Here is a 22,798-nt window from a genome sequence, read left to right as displayed (position 1 = left end):
GGCGCGGGGCGCGGGGCGGGTCCGACGGCGGCGGCCGCGGCGGCGGTGGAGGCGCGGCGCCGGGCGAGCGCGGGCAGCGTGACCACCGCCGCGCCCTGTGCGCCCCCGCCCCCGTGCCCGCTGCAGGATGCGCGCCCCGCCGCTCCTGCTGCTCCTGGCCGCCTGCGCGCCGCCCGCCACCGCCGTGGCCGCCCCGACGCCGCCCGGCTGGGAGCCCGCGGCCGACGCGCCCTGGTGCCCCTACAAGGTGCTGTCCGAGGGCCCCGAGGCGGGCGGCGGGCGCCTCTGCTTCCGCAGTCCCTCGCGCGGCTTCCGCTGCCGGGCGCCCGATTGCGCGGCGCGCGCCTCGGCTGGGGGCTCGCTGCGCGCCAGCGTCCTGCGCAACCGCAGCGTGCTCCTGCAGTGGCGCCGCCCGCCGGGGCCCGCACGCCGCGCGCGCGCCTTCGCGCTCAACTGCTCGTGGCGCGGCGCCCACACGCGCTTCCCGTGCGAGCGCGTGCTGCTCGGCGCCGCCTGCCGCGACTACCTGCTTCCCTTCGTGCACGACGGCGTGCGCTACCGCCTGTGCCTGCAGCCGCTGCCGCCGCGCACCGAGCCCGCCGTGGCTGCGGAGCCCGCCGAGTGCGTGGAGTTCACGGCCGAGCCTGCCGCCATGCGCGAGATCGTGGTGGCCATGACGGCCGTGGGCGGCTCCATCTGCGTCATGCTGGTGGTCATCTGCCTGCTGGTGGCCTACATCACCGAGAACCTCATGAACCCCGCGCCACGGCGCCCCGGCCTGCGCAGGCAGGCCTGAAGCGCGGGTCCGGTCGGGGGCAGAGACCCTGGGCCCTGCGTGCGCCCTGCCCTCCTCGTCCCGGCCCTTTCTGAAGATCTCCGAGGGCCTGATGGAGATGCGTGGGGCGCACGGACCTCAGCATCGTGAGTCCTTCCTGGCCAGGCGTCTGCCTCCTAGACTCAGGCTCCACACTGGCCCCCGTGCTGGGCTGGCGTGCCGCCCACGCCCAGGGCACTCTCCGCTTTTCAGATGCTTTCGTGGGGCAGCCAGGACCACCAGCCCCGTCCAGCGAGAGCCACTGGCGCCTGGATCATCTCCCTGAACTTGCGTCCTGTGCCAAGTTGTCAGAAGACAGGTCATGCTCATTGCTTGGTCACTTTGTGCTTTGCAGGTTGGGGGAGCGACCCCTTGGAGGCTACCTGCCTCCCTCCCTACCCCAGTGGGCTTAGGTTAGCTTTGTGCCTTAGTATCTCAGGCCGCTGTGGGAGCCGCCCATCGCCCCTCTGTAGTCCAAGGGGCTCTGTGCCAAGATCAGGCCGGTGCATGTTCTGACAGAAACCCCCGACACTCCCTCTTCCAGCCTTGTAGGTGCCTGGGGCAAGGGTCAGCCGGCCTCTCGTGTCTTCTGTGGGTGTGGACAAGCCGAGAGCCATGACTTAGCTCAACAGGCTGGGCTCAGCGTCCAGCTGCTGCATCAGGGGTGAGTGCCCCCCAACTTGGGGAGGCTGGCTCCTCCTTTCCTTTCGGGCTTTCTCCTTCCATTGGGACCTTCTTGTGGGGAATGTTGCTGGGGGGGGGGTTGTTAGGAGAACAGCATTGGAAGCCAAGGGCCGGAAAGCTGCCACCCTTCCCCAGCTGGACCGTCTGTGGTCTTTCCCAAGCCTCAGCCAAGCCAGGAAGCCTCAGTGGCCACAGCGTGACTAGTTGCACTGCCCCACCTTCACCTCCATCCCTGGGGTGGGAGCCAGGATCTGACCCCAGCAGTGCTGCCTGCCCAGCCACCCAGGACAGAGGCCAGCCTGCCCACCTGGCAGGCCTGAGCACCTGATGGTGGACACTGGGAGGAGGGTGGCCCTGGCCAGCTCCCCAGGGGCCCCTGGGCTCCCACCTGGACTTCACCTGGCACCTGTTGGTCCCTGTGACTAATCCCCCACCTCGAAACCCCGAGCCCTGGCTGGTGTCCTGAAGCACCCGTACCCTACCTCTGTCTTCGCTCTGCCTGCTCCCCTTGAGGCGCTGGTCAGGTGCAGACCTGGCACCCATGTCTAAACGTGCATCGTTCCCAGACCAAAAACATGGTCTCGTGTGTTTATTTGGGACACAGGTGAGAAGGCTGTGGGGTTAGGGAAGGAAAGGTGGACCCTGTGACCCTCTGGACGGCCCTGGCAGGGCCAGGCAAGAACAGCAAGGCCCTGTCCTTGCAGTCCTGGAGGACAGTGGAGCATCCCCAGTGTCCCTCCATCCTGACCTTGGGAAGCATCTCTTCCTGGGCTGGCTGTGCCTGGTGCGGGTGAGGAGGCGGCACCTGATGCAGTCAGAAATAGCTCGTCTCAGTGACCCACTTGGGTTGTGACAGGCAGCAATTAGGTGGCTTGGGAGGGACTCCTGGCCTGGGGCCTCATCAGATGGTGCTGCAGTGGGGGAGCAGGTGGAGCCTGCATGGAACCTCAACCCCCATCGCACTCTGAGCCCACTTGGGCTTCTGCCCACCCAGACCGCCCTTGAGATCCCCTGGAGACCATGACCTGAGGCTGCAGTGTGAGCATAGGGGACAGGCAGAGCCAGCCGTGACCGTGACTCATCCCAAAGAGTGGGGTGTGGTGATGTGTCCCACAGCTGGGGCCCGAGGGAGGGTTCTGGGTCCCCAGGCTGTTGGAGGGGTGCATGGGCAGTGTGTTCAGTAGTGCCCCGCTCCCTCAGGCGGAAGTGGGGAGCCCCCAGTGGAAGGCACCGCAGTACCAGCCTTTCGCTCTGGGGCTCTGGAGTGGGGCTTCCTGGGGCCTTGGGCTCGGCTGTCTGCCAGTCCAGAGGGCTTTGCAGAAGCAGTCTGCTTAGGGTTGGAGGGCACTCAGCGGCCCAGCCCCTCCAGGAAAAGCCAGCCAGCCTTGTGGGGGCACCCCACAGTTGTTCCACAGCTTCCTTCTTGGTGCAGTGCCCTTTGGGTGCTGGCCCCTCCTCAGCTTGGCAGCCTCTGAGCCTCTCCCACAGACCTCCAGCTCTGCCTCCTGGAATTGCCCTCCCTTCGAGTTGGTTTGCCCTCTCCGTCTGTCTGGGTCTGTTCGGACTGGCCTCAGCCATACCCAGACCGCTCCTCCAGTCGGGTGGAGCTGGCTGATCTCCCTCTCCTGTGGCTCCTCATGGCTTCCTTCTGCCTTGGAGGTGACTTCCAGAGGCTCTGGCCTGGTTCTCACTGGTGTCAGAGGTTCCTGTGCTTACACTTTCCCAGTGGGTGGAGGAGAAGTGGCTGGAACACTGGCTGTCACCCTGGCTCTGCCTCAGTAGCCATGAGGCTGGGCATAGAGTGCTCACCCTGCACGCACAGGCTCGGAGCTCTATCCCCAGCACCACACACACCCATACCCTAGGCAACCATTCAGTGCCTGGTAGCCTCTCTCAGATGAACACTGGCAGGACCAGCCAGGCAGAGAGGAGTCTGTCCTAGCTCTCGCTGTTCCCACTGCGATCCCTCAGGGACAGCTTACCCCTCCTGTCTCCAAACCAGAATCCTGACCTCCCTGCCCAGCCCCAAACCCTATCTCCATCTTCAGCAGCCAGGAGGAGCCACAGCTGTCCTCTGCACATGGCTGGTGGTGGTGGGGTGTCGCCTTCACAGGGAAACAGGATGTGAGGGTGCAGGGCACCCTCCCAAACCTCCCCGTGTCCTGCTCTTCAGAAGTTCCCGCTTCGAATGATGTCACAGCCACACCCTTCCGAGAATACAGTTCAACTTTAGAGCCAACCCCGGCTACCAATTCTGGTGGATGTCAAGCTTGGGATGTGGCTAGGGTAACAGAAACAACAAGTAAATTTTTTTTTCTTGGTACGGGGATGGAACCCAGGATACTTTTTTTGTTTTGTTTTACGGATCCGGGGATCAAACTCAGGACCTTGTGCTTGCCAGGCAGGTGCAGCACCACTGAGCTAAATCCCCGGCCCGAACCCAGCACTTTTGACACTGAGCTCCACCCTTAGCTCTTTTTACTTATTCGAGGCAGGGTTAATCAAGTCACAGTTTACTAGGTGGGTCTTGAATTTGGGATCCTCCCGTCAGCCTCCTACAGTACTGAGACTACGGGTGTGTGCCACCTATTTGGATTTTAAATTCTGTTTTATTTATTTCTGAGACAGGGTCTTGCTATGCAGTTCAAGCTGCCCTTGAACTCAATATGTAGTCTAGGCTGGCCTCGAACTTTCAGAGATCCTCCTGGTTCAGCCCAAGTGCTGGGATTGTGAGTGAGTGCCACCATGCTAGGCTGCATTTTAATTTTGTTGTTGTTGTTACCAGGGATCAAACTTGCATTTTAAATTTCAATGGAACCTAAATTTAAATAAAGAGCCACAGCCAGCAGCAGTGACCCACGCCTGTAACCCCACTACTCTGGAGGCAGGAGGAGCAGAAGTCTGAGCCCAGCCTCAGCAATTTAGTGACTTAGTGACATCCTGTCTCAGAAGGGGGTGGGGAGGGGACATAGCTCAGTGCATATGCCCTAGGTTTAATCCCCGGTACTGAAAAAAAAGCCTTCATTTTAGGCCAGGGGTGACAGATGGCACAGCCTATGAGCCCAACACTCAGGAGCTTTAGGCAGGAGGATTATAAATTCAAGGCCAACCTGGACTACAGAGTGAGACCCTGGCTTAAAAAAATTCTTAATTTTGATAGCATCAGACTCATTTTTCTCCGTGTTTTACACATTTAGACACTGGGGCGGGCATGGTAGAGTGTGCCTACAACCCCAGCACTCGGGAGGCTGAGGCAGGAGGATCACCTCTTTCTGAGTCCGAGGCCAGCCTGGGCTACATATCAAGACCCTGTCTCAAAAAACAAAACAACAAAAGAATTCACACATCTAAGAATATAAAAATATTCCCCTATGTTTTCCTACTGGTGTTAATTTTAACCATGTAACTTTATTTATTTATTTTCCCGGTACTTGGGATTGAACTCAGGATCTTACCCTTACAAGGCAGGCCCTGCACCACTGAGCTAGACCTCAGCCAGCCATTTAAATTCAGATCTTTAATCTTGGTAGAGCCCACCTTTGCAGTGTGACGTAGTTCCAACGTTTTTTTTCATAACATTTTTTTAAATTTTGAGACAGGGTCTCATTATGTAGTTCAGGCTGACCTTAAACTCACTGTGTAGCCCAGGCTGGGCTCAAACTCACAACAATCCTCCTGCCTCAGCCTCCTGAGTGCTGGGATTACAGGTCTGGGCCACCAAGCCCAGCTTATATACTAACTTTTAAAAGCATCTGAATTTACAGATCAACTATACAATGTAAGAGGTGTTAAATATATATATATATATATATTTTTTATTTTGGTACCAGGGATCAAACTCAGGACTTTGTGCTTGCAAGGCAAGTGGTGGAACCACTGAGCTCAATCCCTGGCCCTAAATATTCTTTAGTTGGTCTTTAGTTGGTATTATACATACACTGCACTAAAATACCTTTCAATAAGTAAGAGGCAGCACTTTATTTTTTTGGGTTTTGGTTTTCTTTCTTTTTTTTTTTTTTGGTTTTGGTTTTCTGAGACAGGGTTTCACTATGTAGTTCCAAGGTTAGCCTCCACATCTCGGCAATCCTGCCTCAGCTTCCTGAGTGTGCCACCATGCCCAGCAGGGCAGCATGTTAGATAAAAGGACTTCCAATTAAATTGGCATTGGGCCGGGGATTTAGCTCAGTGGTTCCACCGCCTGCCTCGCAAGCACAAGGACCCGAGTTTGATCCCTGGTACCAAAAAAAATGCTCACCAATTAAATTGGTATAGTCAAGACCAAAAATATAGATATTGCTTCCTTGTCTTCAACCATTGCCTCTAACAGGCTAAACAACACAAACTGAAACAGGAGAGTCCTTCTTGGTTCTGTGACAGTGAATGATTCCCCAGTGTGTAAACATAGTCACGTAACCAGTTATAACCCTAAAAGTCAACCCTCAGCAGGTTTGAGATGACATTCTCCACCTTTGCAAACAGTTGGACACCCAACCATATCTTTAGAAAGAGAAAACAGTATTTACCGAGCTGGAATTACTGTCAGAACTTGAGGGGCAGGGACATAGCACAGCTGCGCCGTGCCTGCCTGTCAAGTGCAAGGTCCTCAGTCCGAGGGGGGGACTTGAGGGGGGGAAAAAGATATCCATTCAGCTACATGCCAATTCCACATAAACCTGGACTGTCAGCCTTTCATGGTCTGGATACTGGGTATGAGCTCAGTTATGGTGCACATCAAAAAGCCACTAGATGGGCCGGGGCTTTAGCTCAGTGGTTCCGCTGCCTGCCTCACAAGCAGAAGGACCCAAGTTCGATCCCCGGTACCAAAAAAAAAAAAAAAGCCACTAGACATCTCTGTTTTGTAATAAATCAGCAGGGACTCCCTCCTTATTAGCTTTTCAGAAGTAAGCTGTCCGTCTTCTCCCTTCCTCTTAGTGCCAGCAGAGGTCATGTAGTCCCAGGATTGTACTTCTTTTTTTGTTGTTACTGGGGATCGAACTCGGGTCCTTGTGCTTGCGCAGCAGGTGGTGGAATCACTGAGCTAAATCCCCAGCCCTGGGGATGTACTTTTTGAGATTCTCCAAATACATCACCCTTGTGACCTTTCCTGAGCGATCCTTCCATCTTGGCATCTGTGCAAGAGAACCCAGCAGCCAGCCTGTCCTCCATCCAGGCACATTGGAGATCTGGCCCAGAACTGTGGCTCCCTTTCCGCAGTGGCACTGGGCACACTTCTTCTGTACAAGAATCTGGCCTTTCTCCACATAACCTTCTTTTTTTTTTTTTGGTACTGGAGATTGAACTCTGGTCCTTGCCCTTGTGCAGCGGGTGGTGAAACCACTGAGCTAAATCCCCAGCCCACACATAACCCATTTTTAAAACACTTTTTTAGATAGAATGTTTCAGCCCAGAAGCCAGATGTCTGCTCTCCAGCGAGAGCCAACATTTTACATCCCCACAACCATCTTTTATCAACCCAATCTGGAAAGCCCACCCATCTCCAGTGCTGGTGGTGCCTCTACCATATCCACATTGCTCCCCGTACAGTGGTCTGGGCAGGGGCTGTTCCATGCAGTAGGTCTTAGTGTTGTAACTTCAGTATCTGTAAGAAGTGTCCCACATTTTACTTTTTCAAATTGACAGAGTTCTTCTTCCAGCTAAGATGGAGCAACAGAGACCAGGGTTACCCTAAACCTGACACCACTGAAAGCCACACAAGCTGTGTGGAACAACAGTTCCAGGTACACTGGCCATTAGGCGGGAAAGGATGCGAGCCCCAAGAAAATGGACAGGCAGGAGTTGTGGGAAGGGCGGAGAGGCCAGGAAGGGTGCTCAGGAAGAGCACTGCCCCGCCCGGGCCCCAGCAGGGAGGGAGCCCGGGATGCAGCACAGTGGGAACCCTGGTGAGGATCCACTGAGTGCTGAGTGCCAGTGGGTGCACATGGGCAGGGAATCCCCTGCAGCCAAGAACTGAACCAACAAGCAGAAGGAAGGAAAACTTTCAAGAGCTCAGCCAGCCAGCGGCGGGGTTTGTGAGGATGAGGCAGTTGCAAACCTGCTCTCTGGGGACTTGGAGCACACGGGGCCACGAGACAATGCCCCAAGGGTCACTGATGCCGAGAGTGTGCTTTGCTCATCTTTTTCTCACTTTCATCTTTATATAGTTTTTATTTGTGGACTTTTTTTTGGTTGAGACAAGGTCTTGCTATGTAGCCCAGGCTGGCCTCAAACTCAGTGATCCTCCTGCCTCAGCCTCCCAAGTGCTAGGATTACAGGCCTGTGCCACCAAGCCCAGAGCATTGTTTGGATTAAAATGGTTTCACAGATGTATATGTATGTCCAGAAACTTGTCAACCTTTATAAATAACCTATAGCTTATTATGTTAATTATACCCCATATGGCTATTTGAAAACTACCTTAGTTGTTCATGGACTGATACACTTATTTTGATCTCTGCAGCTCTAGAGAATTGATTGTTCTACTTGTCAAATATACCACATTACCCTCCCAGCAGCCTGTCCTGTGTTTTCGATCGTTTATGGGTAGCACACAGCCAGAGGGTTGTCTGTCCCTCATGAAGGCACCCGAGCTAGGGAGGAGATGGAGGCTCCTGCAGGGCTCAGGGACTGAGGACCAGAGTATCAAAGAGGATACTCAGAGACAGAAGGGGCTCTCGGGACCTGGCAGGACAATGGAGGGTAGGACAGCAGGAGGGTTTCCGGAAGTGACGTCTGTGCTGCCCAGTGAGTGAGGAGGATGTGGCTGGGCAGGCAGGAGGAGGTGAGTGTCCAGGAGGGAGATGACCTGCGGGAGCAGCTTGTGTAGAAACAGAAAAGGCCCAGGATGGGCAGTTTTTAAGCATCCAACTGAAAGGTCTGGATCAGGAGTAGGGTGAGGTGAGGGCCGTGCCAGACCACAATGCCTTTGAGTTCACGCGAATGTGCTCTGGGCACACAGTTGAAGTCTAGGAAAGGCTTTGTCTCAAACATGGAAATGGCAGTTATCTGTTGTGAATGTGAAAGAAAATACATGTTCATCATAAACAATGTAGAGAGAATTCAAAAGATGTATAAAGGCACTTAGAGCACCTTAATCCTGTTATGGTCAGGGTTTGCAAGGAAAATAGGTTTAATTCAGGACACATAATTTATATTCATTATTAATTTATTATTATAATAGTCACCCAAAAAGTCAAATGCAGAGGCGTGCAAGAGATTTGCTGCACACAGAGACCCAAAGAATCCATCTGAGGGCCTGGATCCCATACCAATGTCCCACACAAGTCCTCCTGAAGGCCTAGAGCCCAAGCCAGTGTCCCCCAGGAGTCCAGCCAGAGGCCTGGAGCTGATGGCAATGTCTCATGCAAGTCCGCATTGAGGATCTGCCCCGGGAAGGCCCAAAGGCCAGGGTGGAAGCCAGAAAGCCTGCGCCAGTGGCGTGAAGGGTTTGTGCCACCAGCTGAGGGATCCACACTGGAGCCAGGAAGCGAAGCTCACAGTGAAGACCAGAGCTCCCCTGATGAGAGCACCCATTCCTCGCAACAGCGAGGGCCCGAGCTCCTCTTATGATGAGAGAACAGCCAAGTTCGCATCAGGAAAACCACCCATGGCAAGCTCCTCCAAGAAAATCAACAGCCAACCTTTCTCTCCAGTTCTCTTTTTATGCTGTTGGCTGCAATCCTCAGGTGGGTCTTCCACGCCCAGACCATGCTGAGTCAGTTCAGGGTTAATCCACATCCTCCTAGCCTTAAATGACTGGTGTGTCCCCCAGTAACATTTCTAGCTTGGTGTATACCCTGTGGACTTCATGCTCTGCATACTAAGTTTTCAGATATGACAGAGGTGAAGATGTCCTTATTCACCCTTCAAACCCCCAAGCTGTACAAAGTACATGATTCGTTGTACTATCCTGCCCTCCTGACCATGCTCCAGGGAGCCTTAAGGGTTTTAGCTCCCTGTTCTCAATCTTTTTCTTTTTAATACAAAAAGAGCAATGATGGGAGTCTTCACCGTCAGTTAAGGATGGTTCCTTGGTACTTGGTGCTGAGTTTATCGGCTTCCTCTCCGGAGACCCTGCCCTCCCCACCTCTGTGCTCGCAGTTCCACTTTCCCAGGGTATTCAGAAGCTGGCCACCTCCATGTCCTCTCTCAATTTCCTATCAGTATTTTTTTGTTTGTTTTTGGTAACTGGATCAAACTCTTGGACCTTGCGCTTGTGAGGCAGGCGGAGGCCCCACTGATCCAAATCCCTGGCCCTCCAGTCTATCAGTATTACATACAGGCAAGTTAGGCAGAAGATAGCAGGCAGCTAGAGGCACTGGGCCGAAGATACAGTCAGGATGACCAGGTCCTGGTCAGATACGAAGTCTGAGGTCAAGCGTTAACAAGAACCAGGTGGACAATTAGGTCCAGAGATGGTAACAAGCAAGGTGATAGATGGCCACTGTGACAACTTCTGCTCCTATCTGGAAAACGTTCTTCCTTCTCACTTTCTTCTGTTTGGTTAAAAATTTTTTTTGGTACCAGGAATTGAACTCAGGACCTTGTCCTTGCCAGGCAGGCGTGGTGTCACTGAGGTAAATCCCTGGCCCTGTTTGATTTTTTAGACAGGGTCTTGCTATGTAGTTCAGGGTGGCCTGGAACTTGAGGTGATTCTCCTGCCTCAGCCTCCCAAGTGCTGGAATTACAGGGGTGTGCCATCACGTCCAGCTCCCTTAATTGTTTTTTTGGTACTGGGGATCAGGGTCAGGACATTTTGCAAGGCAGGCGTGCTGCCTCTGAGCTAAATGCCTGGCTCACTTTGTTCTTTTAACAAACTGCTTGGATAGGAAAGAGGCCAAGAGACACTGCAGACATCTGCTTGCTCCATGCCTTTACTCCTCGTAGGCCCATTTCTAGTTTAAGTAACTTTGGGTTTTTGGGGGGTTTTTTTTGGTATCAGAAATCAAACTTGGGTCCTTGTGCTTGCACAGCAGGTGATGAAACCACTGAGCTAAATCCCCAGCCCTAAAGTAAGCTTGTTTTAATCCTATAGGTTGACCTTAGTTTGACATGGAGTGGTCTGAGACCTGGTCACTTTTGGTATGAAAACTAGACAAGTCCCTGTGGCAACACACTTTCAGGTCCCCTCTTGATGACTGGGAGCTGTTCCTCTTAATAAACATTCCTCCTGTCTGCCTCCTTTGTCCTCCAATTTAATCTTTGATTTTGGGAGACAGTGACCCAGCTTACTCCAGTGTTGGAATGGGTTAAAGTGATGAATCATCTGGGACATACATGTTCTCTTTTAAATGACCTTGGGTGCAGGCCTTTCTGCAGGGAGGCTATCTCCCTCTAAGAAAAGTGTATAGAGATAACTGTTAACACCAAAGGACTGATCCCTCCCAGTCTAGCCAAGCCTGGCAACAGTCCTTCCAGTCAAGCAGGCGTGTTGGCACCAAGTCACTTTCGTGTGAAAACAGTACTTAAGGAACTGAGAAACTGGATGTGGCATGGGGTCTTCTCTCAGCTGCCAAAGGCTTGGTCTCAGGCAAAATCCTTCCCTAGAGGATTCCCCTTCATCTTTGGTGCTGTCCCCTGCCTCATCCTGAGGTAATACAGGACTATGCTCATTTCTGCTGTACTTTTATAATAAACTTACTTCATCTTTTAAAAATCATTGTGTGGCTCTTCTCTGTCTCTGTTGATCAAACTTCTGTGGTCACATGTATGTGACTCCTTGCTGCCACAGCCAGTTACATCAGCATGCTCACTGACGGTTTTTGTTTTGTTTTTGAGACAGGGTCTCGCTATGTTGTTCAGGCTGGCCTTGAACTCACTGTATATCCCAGGGTGGCCTCGAACTCCTGGCCATCCTCCTGCCTCAGCCTCCCCGGTGCTGGGATCACAGGTGTGTGCCACCACACCCAGGTTCCGACAGTTCTTGCACTCAACTAGGACCTCCAATTTAGTGCTCATGGTGTCTTTTCTCTTTAAAAGTTTTAATGTAATATAAGTAGATATTAAGAAAGAAAATATCAAAACCATATTCTATGAAAAAATTATTAGAGAACAATGGTAAATACACTGTGTATCATGATCTTAAAGGAATGTATTTTCTGGTGGTACCAGGGATCAAACTCAGTACCTTGTGCTTTTGAGGTAGGCACGGCACCGCTGAGCTAAATCCCCAGCCCTAAAATATATTTTCATGTGCTAATCTATCTCTCATTTCCTCATAATACTATACCTTTTTTTTTGCATAAAATATTTTAATTATTAACAAAGTATCTCACACTCAGTGTAATTTTGAACATTTCCTTCCTATTTCACAATATTATTCTTTTTGGTCCTTATTTACACTTTCAGTTTCTCACACCAGAGACAATGCGGTATTTACATGTGTGTTCAATTTATTTCACTTAAGAGTATGGTTTCAAGGTGCATTCATTTGCCTAGAAATGTCTCCAGTTTGCCCTTCTCTATGGCATCTGAGATGAATACACACTTCTCAGATGAAGGAGAATCGCCAAATAAATACATGAAAAAATGTTCAATGTCACTGTTCCTTCCAGAGATGTAAATTAATACAACACTGAGAGTCCATCTCACTCCAGAAAGAATGGCTGCTATCAAGAAATCAACCAATAACAGGGGCTGGGGATTTAGCTCAGTGGCACTGTGTCTGCCTTGCAAGGAAGGTCCTGAGTTCAATCCCTGGTACCAGCAAAAAAAAAAAAAAAAAAAAAGGAAAGAAAGAAAAAAGAAATTAACTAATAATAAATGCTCACAGGGCTGTGGGGGAAAAGGAACCCTTCCCCATTGTTGGTGGGAGTGTAGACTGGTGCAACCGCTGTGGAAATCAGTGTAGAGATTTCTCAAAAAACAAGGATTAGAGGTCCCATTTGACCCAGCTATTCTTCTGGGTATCTTCCCGAAAGAATTAAAAGCATCACACCAGAGTTATATATGCACACCTGTAAGACCCAGATGAGATTTAGCACAAGTAACGCCATCTTGTTACAGGCCCTCCATCTTGTCCCTGTGGGTTTCGGGTTCACTACAGGACACAGAGTTCCCGGGATGTACTTGTTTATCTGTTAAGACACCAGGAACGTACCATTGTTTCTGTGTAAGAAACATCCTGTTTGCTAAGTAAAGAACATCTGCAACACCCGCCCCCCAACCGTCCCGTAACCTCAAAAATTCCGCTTCTGTAGTTCTGCTTGCTAAGCACCCCTGCAGCCCCTATAAAACCTTCCAACCCCCTGAACTCGGGGCCCTCTCTAAGCCTGTGCTTGGAGAGTGCCGTCTGGCCAGACTAATAAAGGTCTGTTTTACTTTTCCAACTTGTCGGGTGTTCCTTCTCGGGTGTTCCTTCCCGGGTGTTCTTCGCTGCAGTCAGCTCCTCGGAGCGTTTGGTAAGGCCCTCGGTCTTACACACCCATGTTTATAGCGGCACAGTGTGTAATAGCTAAATCTTGGAAACAACGCAAATATCCATCAGCTGACGAATGGATTTTAAAAATGTGGGTTTAAAAAAAATACAATGGAGTACTATTTTTTTGTTTTTTTTTGAGACTGGGTCTCGCTATGTAGTTCAGGATGGCCTTGAACTTGCAGGCGATCCTCCTGCCTCCGCCTCCCAAGTGCTGGCACTACAAGGGTGCGCCACCATGCCCGTTGTCTTTGAGGCTGCCATCCTCCTTTGAGGCTCACCTTCTCCAGTCCAGATTCCACAGTGAATCGTCGCCATTCCCTCCTCTCTCACCCCTTCTGCTGCACTCCCATAGCAAAACACCAGCTCACTGCCACTCCAAACTGCATCGGAGAGCTGGACGTGGCTGGATGGAGAACACAAACCTGTCGACTAGTTTCACTGTAACGTAACAGCCTCGATCTCAAGCCAGGTCGCGGGCAGGCAAACAAACCCAATCCAAGGACCTGGTCAACTCGCCCTTCCACTCCGTCTTTCGCAGGTACAGTAGTCTCTGATTCTCCCCTAACCCTTCCTTTCTCTCCAGTCTGGGCTCGCTTTGTTGTCCTGGCCAGTCTCGAACTCCTAGCTCACGTGGTCCTCCTGGCTCCTCCTCGTAGCTGGGATTAAGACGGGCGCCACCGCACCTGCCCTTCCGGTATTTTTACAACTTTGCTTAAACTGTAAACTCTGAAGCGTTCTCTGAGGGGAGCGGTGTGCACTGTCCTGCAAGCCTGGGGAAGAGTTTAGAGGTTGGGCTCTCGCAGAGCGACAGCGCGGTTGCAGGAGCATCGCTGGGTCCCGAGAATTGGCGTTTAGGCGAGCCTAGGGAAGCCACCAACTCGGGGACGACGGAACCAAAGGAACGGAGGGACGTGCAGACACAGCCCGACTACCCGCGCCAGGACCGACCGGCTCTAACCCCCAAGGCGCAGCCGCGACTTGAAGTAGCCTTTGGCGCGGCACTTTGTGCGTCACCATTGGAACCGGCGCGGGCGTTGTGACGTCATCAAGTGGCGCGTGTGTAGGGCGCAGGGCCGGCGGTAGCGTCAGTGAGGAGCGCGGTCCTCGGCTGCTGACCGCTGAGGCAGGTGCAGCGTTGTCTGTGAGACCCAACTTAGCGATACCAGAACCATCTCGAGAGCATTCTCCTTCATTTTGTGAATATGTGAGTTCCAGTTGTGCCCTGTTCCCGCGAGAAAACCCCACCCCTAGCCGATGCAGCAACCACAGGATGTTTCGGGTATTGCTTAGCAGGAAATGTTTTAACTAAAGGCGCTTTTCTTGGCTTCTGTAACTCGCTTCTGCAAAATATCAGACACCCAGGGGAGTGGGAGGGGGGAAATTTTCTCTGCGGTTTTTCCCTTTAAATAAGCGGTCCTCATTTCAGTTGGGGCCCTTGTCCTCCGACTCGGTTGGAGTGTACATGGGTCCCGGCCGGAAAATAAAGTTCTCCAGTGAGCTCTCATGACCGTGTCGTGCTTTAAGGGATCGTCGCTGAGTACTGTGGGGACGAGGTCCAACGTTTGCAGGCCCCAGCGAGATCTCCTTGAGCCGACGGCCTTGAGACGTCTCTGGCGCCCGGGCTGTCACCGACCTGCCCGAATCTTGGGGAGGCCACCCTGAGGCGTTCCGGGGCCCAAGTCCGGCGGCCGCTGACGGAGGCGTGTAGGCATTTTGAATCGACACGGGGAACTTTATTTGAAAAGCCTCCGGAGGTAAGTACCTGACGGTCTGTGGCTCGCGACTGGGGAACAGAAGGAGGTCGGGTGCGACATAGACTTCTCTGACAGGAATCGCCCACCCAATTAAAGAGTGATACAGGGGTGGCACTCACTTGTTTGTCCGGCGCCATATTTGTTTCGTTTGTCATCGTTCTGTGTTCCACGTTGTCTTATATCTTTAGTCGAAAGTACATGGGAAATTCGGAATCCAAGGCACTTACGCCTCTAGATTGTGTTTTGAAACATTTTAAGCAAATATATTCTGAAGATAGGGAGGATGGATATGGGGTGAAGTTTTCCAAAGGAAAACTTTGCACCTTCTGTGAACTAGAATGGCCCAAGTTTAGGGTGGACTGCCCACCCAAGGGAGTCTGGGGTGTGGTGGCAGGAGAGAAGGGACCGCGACACCCAGACCAGTTCCCATATATTGATGTATGGAATGATATGATTGATAACCCTAGTAAATGGCTCTTACATTGTTCTCTTAAATTCGATGGACTCACTAACATTGTTTTCAGGCCCATGATTGGAAGGAACCGATGGGTCCAAGGACCCAAAGCTCAGATCCTGGTGGCTAGGTCTGAGGGTCAACCTAACCCATCTCTCCACAGGAAACAAGGACAAACAGATGTTTTCCCCCCTCATCCTGAAGATGAGACGGATCCTCTTTCCTTGGCCCCTCCTTATCCTAGCTCAACACCTCCAACCCCAGATTCAACACAGGAGGATCTTTGGTCCCCCCCACACCAGGTCGGGACAAGATTATGGGCCTCGAGGAACTACAGCAGGGGGCCCTGCCTCCCCTGACTCTATGCCCGGCGTGGCCCTCCTTTTTTCTTCTCCATGAAGCCCGGCCTGGAGGGGGTTTTGTGTATGTGCCTTTTACCACTAGTGATCTTTATAATTGGAGATATCAAAATCTCCCTTTCTCTGAGAAACCCCAGGCTCTAACCTCTCTTCTTGAGTCTGTTTTCCACACCCATCAGCCAACTTGGGATGACTGCCAACAGCTCTTACAGACCCTTTTCACCTTGGAAGAAAGGGACCGTATTTTTCAGGAGACAATTAGAGCTGCCTTGGGCCCTGGTGGCCACACCGCCCCTGACCATGCCCAAGGTATAGAGGCTGTCTTGCCCACGAAGTGTCCGAATTGGGATCCCAACACAAATGATGGTTAGAGGGAATTGGACACTTACCGCCAGCACCTTTTGGGTGGACTCTGGTTGGCAGTACGAAAACCTACTAATTTGTTTTTTTGGTACCAGGGATCGAACTCAGGTCCTTGAGCTTACAAGGCAGGTGGTGGAACCACTGAGCTAAATCCCTGGCCCTAAACCTACTAATTTGACCAAGGTAAGTGAGGTTCTTCAGGGAAAAACAGAGTCGCCTGAGGCTTTTCTGGAAAGGCTTAGAAGCCTACTGGGTATATACCCACATTAACCCGGATGCACCAGAATACCTTGCCGCTATTAATCTACCTTTTGTTTCTCAGTCGGCCCCAGACATTGGGAAAAAAGAAAAATTACAGGGCTGGGGATTTAGCTCAGTGGTTCCACTGCTTGCCTCAAAAGCACAAGGACCCGAGTTCGATCTCCGGTACCAAAAAAAAAAAAAAAAGAAAACAAATTACAGAAATTAGAGGGATTTCAGGGAAAGAATAGGTCTGAGCTCTTGGGCGTCGCCCAGAAAGTCTTTGATAATAGAGATACTCCAGAAAAAGCAGTAGCCAAGAGGCTTGGAAAGGTAACCATTGCCGCACTGGAAGCTCATAAGACTTAAGACACAGGGAGGAGAAAAAAAACCACCACCAAGAGACAAACATTGCCCTCCCCTAGGGAAAGACCAATGTGCTATTTGCAAACAGTTTGGACACTGGAAGAGGGACTGCCTTTATAAGAAAAGGGAAGAAAACCAGGACAAAAAGGGACCAAAAATACTGGCAGTAGAGGAAACAGAAGACTAGGGACATCAGGGCTCTTTTGTGTTGAGCCCCTGGGAGCCCATGATAACAGTCAAAGTTGGGGGCACTCCAGTGGACTTCCTCATAGATACTGGGCGGCTCATTCAGTACTTTTACAACCATCGGGAGCATGACTGCCACAAAAACCCTAGTGCAAGGAGCAACAGGCACCAGAGATAAAATGTACCCATGGACTACCTCTAGGACAGTGGATTTAGGAAGTCACACAATGATGCATTCTTTCCTTGTTATCCCAGAATGTCACTATCCCCTGTTGGGATGGGATCTCCTCGGGAAATTAAGGGCCACCATCTCTTTTAATGAACAAGATGCCAGTCTACACTTGGGTATGCCAAGTCAGAGCATGGTCACTTGCCCGCTGTCGGAGGAATATCTCCTCCAGCCCCAAGGTGATCCAGAGGTTCCAGAGGGAGATACAAAATTGATAAAAGAATTTCAGAGGCTCTTTCCTAAGGTTTGGGCAGAAACAAACCTGCCTGGACTGGCAGCACACCAACCTCCTGTTGTGGTTACCCTCCTGGCAGCAGCAACCCCCATCGCCATCAAACAATACCCTATCAAGACAGCTGCCAGAGAAAAAAGGAGGATTCATTTTCGGAGACTCCTGGATGCTGAAATCCTGAGACCATGTAAGTCCCCCTGGAATACCCCACTTCTTCCAGTATTAAAGCCAGGCACAGGAGACTACTGCCCAGTCTAGGACCTACGTGAAATAAGAGAGTGGAGACTGTTCACCCTACTGTCCCAAATCCCTACACATTGCTGAGCCTCCTGCCACCAGATCGCAAGGTATATACTGTATTGGACCTCAAGAACGCCTTCTTTAGCATTCCCCTAGCGCTGGTGAGCCAATCTTTATTTGCCTTTGAATGGGTGGACCTGGACCAGGGATTCTCAGGGTAATTGACCTGGACTAGGCTGCCACAGGGATTCAAAAACTCCCCCACCTTATCTCCCTATTGAACGGCCCACCCAAATGTGACTCTGTTACAATATGTAGATGATTTACTAATAGCCACAACTGACCTTGCAGCTTGCAAAGAAGTAACCAAAGACTTCCTCGAGCTGCTACAAGCCCTCGGTTATAGGGTCTCAGCCAAAAAGGCACAGATTTGTGTCACAAAGACCACCTATTTGGGCTACCAACTATCTGAAGGAAAGCGATTGCTTTTAAACCAGAGAATTCAGACCATCCTCCAAATTCCAACTCCAACTACAAAGCACCAAGTCAGAGAATTCTTAGGGTCCATGGGCTATTGCAGACTCTGGATATTAGGGTTCGCTGAAATCGAGAAGCCCTTATATTCAGCCACAGCCTGGGGGGGAGTCCCCACTCCTTTGGACGGAGAAGGAAGAGCAAGCCTTCCAAGGATTAAAGGAGCCCTTACGGGCTGGGGATTTAGCTCAGTGGTTCCACCACGAAGGACCCGGTACCAAAAAAAAAAAAAAAAAAAAAAGAGGCCCTTACTTCGGCCTCTGTTCTGGCGCTTCCTCACATCACAAAACCTTTTCACCTGTTTGTGATAGAAAGGGGAAGAATTGCTAAAGGGGTATTAACCTAGACCCTGGGACCTTGGAACAGACCAGTTGCATATTTATCTAAGAGATTGGATCCAGTAGCCACTGGATGGCCATCCTGTCTACAGGCCATAGCACCCACTGCCTTGTTGGTAAAAGAGGCAGACAAACTGAGCCTGGGCCAAGACCTGATTATTGTCACCCCACATCCCGTCAGGACATTACTGAGAGGGGCTCCCAGTCAATGGCTCTCAAACGCACGGCTGACTCAATATCAAGCCTTGCTCCTAAATCACCCTAGGATCGTTTTTGCCCAGACTGTGTCCCACAACCTGGCAACGCTGCTCCCTGATCCTAAATTGGACGCACCTGTCCATACCTGTGAAGATGCTATCATCTCGTCTTCCTCCAACCGCCCTGACCTTACGGACGTCCCCATCAAGAGACCGGAGGAGGTTTACTTACGTAGAAGAAGGCATCAGGTATGCAGGAGCAGCCATGGTCACACCGGAGGGACAGGTAAAGTGGGCCCAATCAATGAGCCAAGGCTCATCAGCTTAAAAGACCGAGCTGATTGCCTTAACACAGGCCTTATGGCTGGGAAAAAGAAAAACTATAAACGTTTACACTGATAGCTGGTATGCGTTTGCCACTGCTCATGTACATGGTGACATCTACTGACAGCGAGGTCTTTTAACCTCGGAAAGAAAAACCATCAAAAATAAGGAGATTCTGGCCCTCTTGGAGGCAATTTGGGAACCGAAGGCAGTAGCCATTGTCCATTTCAGAGGACACCAAAAGGGAGACCACTATGAAGCAAAAGGAAACAGAGCAGCAGACCTAGTGTCCAAAAGAGTGGCCAAAGAACCAGTGGGGCCTATAGACATCCTACTCGTAAAGCCCCTGGAACATGGGTCGGGGATTTAGCTCAGTGGTTCCGCTGCCTGCCTTGCAAGCGCAAGGACCCGAGTTCAGTCCCCGGTACCAAAACAAACAAACAAAATTAGCATTGTTTGGGCCAGGGATTTAGCTCAGTGGTTTCGCCACCTGCTGCGCAAGCGGAAGGACCCAAGTTCGATCCCTGGTACCAAAAACAAACAAAAAGCTACTATGAAGCCCCTGGAACACTTACCAAACCAGCCAAACTATACCCCTGAGGAAGAAGTTCAAAATAAACAATCAGGAGCAATAAAACCAGAGTTCTGGATGGTGGGAGAGACCCGATGGCCTCATTTGCTTACCCAGAGTGTTGGGAAGACAAATACTTCAACAACTCCACTGTCTCACCCATCTGGGGCAAAGGAAATTAAAAGATCTGGTAAGCTCTAAGTTTTCAATCCCAGGACTAACTCTGTTGGCTCAAGATATTTGTTCCAGGTGCCACCAAGGTAAATCCCCAACGAGACCCAAAAACATTGGGACTCGGTTTAGGGGGACCCAACCAGGAGAACACTGGGAACTGGACTTCACTGAGATAAAGGCAAGTAAACATAAATTCAAGTATTTGCTAGTTCTGGTGGACACTTTTTCAGGGTGGGTAGAAGCCTGTCCAACCCAAACAGAGACTGCAGCCGTGATTACAAAAATATTGCTCCAAGAGCTCATCCCCCGTTTCAGTCTCCCACGTTACCTGGGGTCCGACAATGGTCTGGCCTTCACAGGCCAAGTGTCTCAACAGTTGGCAAAGGCCTTAAATATTAAATGGAAATTACATTGTGCTTATTGCCCACAGAGTTCAGGGCAAGTGGAAAGGATGAATAGGACCTTAAAAGAGACATTAACTAAATTCGTTTTAGGAACTGGCGGAAAGCGGCCCGATCTCCCTCTTGCCTTGCTACACGTTAGATGCTCCCCATATGTGGAAAAAATCACCCCATTTGAGATCGTGTACGGGAGACCTCCTCCTCTCCTCCCCAGAGTTAATTTGGAACAGGCCAATGAATAATGATTTTTAAATTCGATCTTTACAAGCCTTGCAAGAGATTCAGCTTGAGATCTGTCACCGCATATGGGCAACCAGAGGACAACAGCCTTTCCTGCCCCACCAGTTCAAACCAGGGGATCTTGTCTTGGTTTGCCAACATCACTCCAAGACCCTGGAGCCCCATTGGAAAGGATCTTACCCAGTGATCCTGACAACCCCTTCCATGCTAAAGGTGGCCGGGCTCACCCCTTGGATTCACCACACTCATGCCAAGCTGGCACCACCAGAGGACAACCCACCATCGACATGGAAGGTCCTCAGCCAGCCCGAGGACCAAAAGATAAGACTGGGATGGGAAACAAAACCATAATTATGGTAATTCTATGTCTGATAAGGTTTCAGGGAGGTGATGCTAACAACCCAAAAACAGAAATTTGGGAACTCAGGATGACCACAAGTGGCAGAGTGGTCAGCCAAGTTCATAAGGGTCCCGATACCAGCCAAGTTGAATTCAGTTTAAGTCTGTGCAGTTTGTTTTCGGAAATATGGAGTCTAGCCAGAGGAACAGGAGGGTGCACAATCGTAAGTTGGACGGAACCACATCCTGTTCAATTCTATGTTTGTCCAGCAGAGGGCACTCCTAAATGTGGGGAGAAGGGAGATTATCACTGGTGCCTGGGGATGTGAAACTATAGCCCCCTGGCAAGTCCGAGTAGAGGACGTTTGGATAGGTGTTTCCCCCACAACATTATATCATAGTAGCTGTAATTCAGGAACCTGATATCCTATAAAAATCAACATCAAATGGATAACAGACTCAAGTTGGAAGGCTGGAAAAACATGGGGGCTCAGATTATATGTCGCGGGATGGGACCCTGGTGTACGATTCACAATACAGAGAAGTAGATATAAACCCCCTCCTATACCTACGGGTCCTAACAAAGAGTTAGCTCTACCTACCCTGGTCCATAGACCCCAACAGCCCAAAAAGGTGACCCTAGCTCCCACCGTGACTGAATTAACCCCTACTAATTTCCAGACAAACAAACCCCTCACCACTACCAGACCTAACTCAGCTACCCCAATCTTACAGATGTTGGCTCATATCCACAACTTGCTAAATTTGTCTGAGCCCAATGAAGCAAAGGATTGTTGGTTATGTTTAGACCCAAAACCTCCCTATTATCTGGGGATTGGAACAAATACCGACCCTGTATCTGTGTCCTCATATAACTGTACCTGGGACAGGCCAAGACTGACCTTGGGAGACACTCAAGGGACAGGGAGATGTCTCGCTGGCCCTACTTATAATCTAGAAAGCTCCCCTTACCAAAGTCTATGTGACAAGACTCACTAACCACACATCAGGTAAAACTGGCCTCCATACAAGGCTACTTCTGAGACATGGTTTGCTTGCACTGAAGGGCTAACCAACTGGATAACAAAATCTCAGTTTACTGAAAATTCTGATAGCTTGTTGTGTGTAACAGTGTATGTGCTCCCCCAGGTCCTGTATGATAATGGAGAAGGAGGACAAGAACATTGAGGCCCAATCTCTAACCCCTATGGGACCCTTCGCACCAAAAGAGCTGCACCTGTCTTGGTCCCTATACTCCTCGGGTTAAGCGTGGCTGGATCGGCAGCCAATGGGACTTCCTCCTTAATAATACAAGATTCTAGCTTCAAAGCCCTCTGTCATCAGGTTGCTCGAGATCTAGGTCATTTAGAAGATTCAGTCTCCAGGTTAGAAAAACAAGTAAATTCATTAGCTGAGTTAGTATTACAAAACAGAAGGGATTTAGATTTATTATTCATGAAACAAGGTGGGCTCTGCGTAGCCTTGGGTGAAACATGCTGTTTTTATGCCAACCAGTCAGGGATTATCCGTGATACCCTAGAAATGGTAGGTGAAAATTTAAAGGAAAAATACTGGAATCAAAAAGGACAAAGCTGGAATTAAACTATGTTCAATTGGTTACCTTGGGTGACAACCCTAATATCTACCTTGACAGGACCCTTGTTTATCCTCCTATTGCCATTAATGATAGGGCCTTACATTTTAAATTCATCGTCCAATTATGTTAAACGAGTTAACTCTGTCAAACTAATGGTATTGAGAGAACGATACAATCCTCTCCCTTCAGAAGAAATAGAAGATGAATCAAAGATTTGATTAAATAAAACCAGAACCAGTGGGGAATGTGAGACCCAACTTAGCAATACCAGAACCACCTAGAGAGCATTCTCCATTTCGTGAATATGAGTTCCAGTAAAACCCCGCCCCTAGCCAATGCAGCAACCATAGGATGTTTCGGGTATTGCTTAGCAGGAAATGTTTTAACTAAAGGCGCTTTTCTTGGCTTCTGTAACTCGCTTCTGCAAAATATCAGACACCCAGGGGAATGGGAGGGGGGAAATTTTCTCTGTGGTTTTTCCCTTTAAATAAGCGGTCCTCATTTCAGTTGGGGCCCTTGTCCTCCGACTCGGTTGGAGTGTACATGGGTCCCGGCCGGAAAATAAAGTTCTCCAGTGAGCTCTCATGACCGTGTCGTGCTTTAAGGGATCGTCGCTGAGTACTGTGGGGACGAGGTCCAACGTTTCCCACTTCGCTGCTTTCGCCTATTAAGGCGCGCCTGTTGGGAAGACTGTGAGTCGAGGGGCGGAGTCGCGGGGAGGCCTCGCCGGCGTTCACGCACGCTGC

The 22,798-nt window shown here is 50.7% G+C and overlaps 1 protein-coding gene across 7 annotated transcripts; it reads left to right on the top strand.

Annotated features, from left to right (window-relative positions):
• On the top strand, positions 1-22,637 carry Fndc10 (fibronectin type III domain containing 10). 7 transcript variants are annotated; one of them, XM_087214352.1, is made up of 4 exons: positions 1-921; positions 1,028-1,478; positions 7,139-14,118; positions 14,439-22,637. In XM_087214352.1, the coding sequence occupies exon 1, from the start codon at positions 128-130 to the stop codon at positions 794-796; it is 669 nt and encodes a 222-aa protein (XP_087070478.1). In that variant the 5' UTR covers positions 1-127; the 3' UTR covers positions 797-921; positions 1,028-1,478; positions 7,139-14,118; positions 14,439-22,637. The 7 variants fall into 7 exon arrangements, 4 of the variants coding, with proteins under 4 accessions (XP_087070478.1, XP_087070477.1, XP_087070476.1 ...); XM_087214351.1 differs by having other exon boundaries at positions 1-1,478; positions 14,439-14,668; positions 20,145-22,637; XR_015452427.1 differs by having other exon boundaries at positions 795-1,478; positions 7,139-12,894; positions 13,097-14,118.
• Positions 22,638-22,798: the final 161 nt, after the last annotated feature.

The sequence above is a fragment of the Heterocephalus glaber genome, unplaced genomic scaffold (assembly GCF_053883595.1).
Source record: "Heterocephalus glaber isolate CG9 unplaced genomic scaffold, H.glaber_assembly_v1.0 deba00001447, whole genome shotgun sequence".
Classification (NCBI taxonomy): domain Eukaryota; kingdom Metazoa; phylum Chordata; class Mammalia; order Rodentia; family Bathyergidae; genus Heterocephalus; species Heterocephalus glaber.
Note: the sequence above shows the minus strand (reverse complement) of the source record. Positions and strands in the feature narration are given on the sequence as shown.